This window comes from Vigna radiata, unplaced genomic scaffold (genome assembly GCF_000741045.1).
Source record: "Vigna radiata var. radiata cultivar VC1973A unplaced genomic scaffold, Vradiata_ver6 scaffold_91, whole genome shotgun sequence".
Taxonomy (NCBI): domain Eukaryota; kingdom Viridiplantae; phylum Streptophyta; class Magnoliopsida; order Fabales; family Fabaceae; genus Vigna; species Vigna radiata.
In genome coordinates, this window is record NW_014543115.1 from 1,404,247 (window position 1) to 1,409,088 (window position 4,842).

General features: G+C 33.0%; 1 protein-coding gene and 1 long non-coding RNA gene across 2 annotated transcripts; one reads left to right on the plus strand and one right to left on the minus strand.

The window, feature by feature from the left end:
* Window positions 1-6: 6 nt before the first annotated feature.
* LOC106753082 lies at window positions 7-1,038 on the minus strand. The gene is made up of 3 exons (XR_002666726.1): window positions 652-1,038; window positions 436-541; window positions 7-322 (listed from the first exon to the last, which is right to left on the minus strand). It is a non-coding gene; the product is annotated as an uncharacterized LOC106753082 (long non-coding RNA).
* A 1,043-nt stretch (window positions 1,039-2,081) lies between these two features.
* LOC106753072 (peptidyl-prolyl cis-trans isomerase CYP20-1-like) lies at window positions 2,082-3,023 on the plus strand. Its single transcript, XM_014634857.2, has 4 exons — window positions 2,082-2,105; window positions 2,191-2,242; window positions 2,359-2,434; window positions 2,879-3,023. Exons 1-4 carry the CDS (start codon window positions 2,082-2,084, stop codon window positions 3,015-3,017), a joined length of 291 nt encoding a protein of 96 aa, XP_014490343.1. The 3' UTR covers window positions 3,018-3,023.
* Window positions 3,024-4,842: the final 1,819 nt, after the last annotated feature.

Here is a 4,842-nt window from a genome sequence, read left to right on the forward strand (position 1 = left end):
TTAGAATTAGGGGATAAAAAAATCAATCAAATTAAACCACAAATATAAAAAAAAATCAGAAACCATTAAAAGCTCACTGACAAATTCTTCTTTAACTTCTACTATCCTGAACCACAAATCTTTACTTCCTTTCTCATAATGCTACTAATAGGCTAACATGGTTGTTATAGTTGAAACATAAATAAATATAGTATAAATATACCACTAGAAGGATTTCCATGCCCCTCAAAATTTGGATCATCATATAACAAGCACTTAGTGGTCTTCATTATGAACTGTGACTTCAAAAAGATTGTCCCAAATTTCATACGTCAGTATAGTGCTGGATACAAAAATTGCATATAACTTAATATCAACAAATATGGGCATATATAGTAAACATTCACTAAAAAGTAAATGCCCAAAAGTTCTATAAGATGAGGTAGCGAAACCCACCTTGATTACAGGTTCCTCGAAGAAGCTTTCAAACGTATCCCAATGATCTTTGTTACGTTCAACAACCTTGAAACGTTCATCGTTTTCAAATATAGACTCGGCCTTGCTAAATGAGGTCCAAAAGAATTAATAACAAAGAATAATAATTATCATAAAGTATATCAACTTATGCAATGTCTAAAAAAAATCAACTTAAATATCATTAAAAAAACAAACCTTAATCTAGTGGATGAAGTCAAGTTCGTCGATTACTGAAACATAATTTAATATATTAGCAAAAGAAAGGTAAAAAGGAAGCCACGCATAATAAACTAAGAAAATATTGTTCAATTCAAACCCCTCTTCTAAGATCACGTTTTAATGATAATAAACTAAAAAAAAAATCATAGTATTCTGAAGTTGTATTAATGATTTAAAATGTGATTTAGGAGAAATCAATTTAAAACACAAAATTTCAAAACAAAGCATACTATATATAATTTCCTTACAGCAACAAAAACAAAAACAATTTCTTGTAAAAGGAACTAACTACCAATATCTACATTCATTTTTAGAAACACATTCTTCCTTTAAGTATTAAAAAACTAATTATTGATTTTCGTAACTAAAGCAGAGAAACAAATATTACAAAATTCAAAGAAATACGTTATTATAATTATATACCTATTAGTCTTTGAGCCACCTTTGGCACTTTACTATGTTCAATGCAATCATTAAAAGTACATAGTCTATAAGTCTGTTCAAGAACCTCAGATAAGCAATTGGAGTCCTTTGAGTGTGCTTCCAAGTACTTCTCAAGCAAATCAGATGAAACCTGCAACAACATAATAAGTTGAAAGGATCAATAAGTTATTATTGTGTTTACTGCTATTATTAATTAAAACATTAAACAAAGTTACAAAGTTCACATGCATGTGTTTTCAGAGTACAAAAAAGTTAACAAAACAAACCATAAAATTTATGTGCCAATGTTTTGGCCATTGGAGACTTACCAAGTGCATTAACAGAGAGATAGGAGTTTGGAAGAAGAAACAATGATAACCACACGCTTCACACTGTTTGCAACTGAGTGTGTCACAAGTGACACCATTTCCAACATCATATGTGAAATCTGCTATTAATTAAGAAATTTTTTGCAAATACAATACTCAATCAGTCTCATTGTTCATTTAAGGTGTCAGTATGAGTGATTTGGACCAAAAGATGATTAAATCAAAGTTTCTAATAATATGAAGAAGTTAGAAGTTTATTACCTATTGGTATGCATGGAAGTAGAATGCAGCAAAAGTTGATCTGAAAAATAACTCTCTAACATTCAGCCCTTGGCTTGCCTGCATTGGAAAGACCAACAAACTAAATGTTAGCATCTTTTCCTTTTTCTCAATTTCCTATCAAGGAAAAATAAAGATTTAAAAAAAAATTGTACACATTCTGCATATTACTGGTATCAAGGAGAAAATTTGACACCCTCCATAATTAAGGCATATGGAACTAATGACATGAAAGAAATCATTGTTAAAACTCAATAGGGAATGATAATGTCCAAACTTTCTTATCAAATAACGAGCTACATTATCAAAAAGATAATGTCAGAGAGTTCCTATGAGTAATTAAAGTAGTAATTAGTTTCACAAACAAATATTTAAATGGTATTAAGAAATTTAAATGAGGTTAACTTGCATTCTTATGCATAAACTGATAAATTTGTTTTCTTATACTTGACTCTGAATTTACAAAGAATACTGAACACTTCAGGCTGATGAAAAGTTTGCTGATGAAAACTTCAAGCTGAAGCATTCTGGACCAGGTGAACTTCTATGTCTTTGTTACTGGTATTATATTTATATCCATTATTATGACAATGTTAATATAATTTATATTATTGCACCTCATCACCCTTCTTGCATGATTGTCACCTTTCAGGATATTTATCTATGGCGAATTCTGGACAAGACACCAATGGCTCCCAGTTTTTCATAACCACAGTTAAAACCAGCTGGTATTTTTTTTCTTTTTTTACTTATTTTGCATACTCTTGAATTTGAATAGAATTAACTTGTGAAAACCTTACTGTGACAGGTATAAATATGATTTTGTTTTTCTTAATGGTTTTATTGTCTTTGAATAAAATGCGATTCTAGTTTTGGTGGAAAAGAAAAGTTTGAAAGGAAAAGTTTATTCCATTCTGTGCACAAGCAGAATTTCAATTAGAAAGGTCCAATTTCCTTCCACTTATCACGAATGGATTTTATTTTGAACATAAATAAGTATAAAGCTGAACTTAGACATTCATGATTCAAGTTCCTAATATAGAATAGACACGCTTTCAAACATTTATGTCTAATAAAAAAGAGCCTGAGATGAAAAGGTAACTTTTCAAGTTTTGATGGCTATTGTTGGGCCCCTTTTCAACAAACTCATTCTTCCAATTGTTTCTTGGAAGGCTGGATGGACGCCATGTTGTATTTGGCAAGGTACTTTCTGGTATGGACGTATTGTACAAGATTGAAGCAGAAGGAAGTGAAAGTGGCTCGCCTAAGAACAAGGTCGTCATATNAGACAGTGGAGAATTAACTTCATGACATGGTTTATTTATACAAGTTGAGACTAGACTACTGTGTTAACGAGCCATCTTTGCCCAACACCATGATTTACAAACTCTNCATATTTCATCATTCAGTAAATGAATAAGTTTGCAGATATTAGTGAAGTTGAAGTCTGGATTGTTGTTTTTGCATGTTTGTTTGTCCACACTAGTCTTGCTATAAGGGAAAAAAAATTAGAGATTGCCAGAGTGGGGATACTCATTAACAATATGCATCAGGCTGTAGTGTGTTATCTGAACTTTTCTTATGTAATAGGTACGAGGATAAATTATTTATTCAAGTGCATCATGTCGTGTCCTCTGCTACATTCTCCACTTCCACCACTGCAATTTAAATTCAAAGTACANACGGACCATCACAAAATAAAATAATATTAACANAATGTTATCTCTTACCTTGTCCTGTGAAAAAGGCAGAGCTCATCATTATCCAGATAGACTCAGTATGAACAAGTTTACCTTTTGACGCAATTCTTCCAGTCTGATTCTTTCATCTGCTGCATGCTGTAAAAGGAGTACTAATATTAATGTTACCTCAAGTTTCCTTCTTAGGTTCTCACTAATTAGAAAAACGTGCATTTATTATATCTGTTAGCAGGCATTTCTGAAGCTTTATTCATTATTTAAAGTAATAAACTCAAGTCAAGCTGAGAGGTCCAACAGAAGGCATTAAGAAGAGAGAGAGAGGAAAAATGGGACTATATAGAAGAGGAAAAGGGTGTTGAGGAGAGATATTGGGGTGCTGCTAAAGTGAGTCTACCTGTCTGAAAGGATAGTGTAATTCAGAGTTTAATAAATAGTTGTGGGTTACATGCTCAGGGGTTACCTGGATTCAATTCTATTAAATTATCTGTTTCTCCTAGGTGTATCCGGTCCTTAAATCTTTGGGCATAAAAATTATGTAACTGTCTGTAATGGTGNGACATATAGGAACAACGAGAATCCCTAAGCTACCTAAGTGTGGTCTTCCTCATGGCTCATCTAATCATCACCCTTCTATACACCCCAAGGGCAAAATGCAGATAAACTAAACATGCAGATTGGCATTAAAATGAGAGAACTAACAGAAAGTTGTTACTATTATTAAATTGTACAGATGCATACACTTATACAGNGATATTCAAGAGTATTCTCTTCCAATGTTACAAAATTAATATACAAACACCGGTTTATTCTATGTGCCAAGATGAAACTGTATGCATGTAGGGAAATATAACAAGTGTTCCTGAGTAAAAGTATATTTGCCAGTTTGCAGGATGATAGGCAGCCAAACTTTGAGATACAAGGAATTGCATGATTTCTAATAGACCTTCAGGCTATCAACATTTTCATTCACAGAGGTTATTGCACTACTGTAATCCTCGATTTAGCATCATTCCATAAAGGACTTGGTGCACCTAAAAATGAAATTAAACCATACCGCTATTGATGACTTGGGTCCAAGCCCATCATGGACCCATCACTAGAAGCATGACCCATCATAAGGAGAAGGGTAAATCTGTCCTAAATGAAGAATAAAATTGCTGGAAGCACCCCTCACCTTTGCTAAATACACCACGGCAGAAATCATTTTCCANCACATGTTAAAAACGTTTCTGGAAGCTGGTCACGGAATTCATGCATTGCCACGTGGAAGCTGATCCACATTTCTTGGCTTTCATCTACACCACACGTAGATCCTAGGCAATGCTATAAATTCCATTGTTAGCACATGTATCAGTTACTTTGGATATTATGAGAAATTTCTCTTCATTGCTGAAGTTCTTATCAGCCGAGAATCTCTGACCAAAGTCACCTTTCTT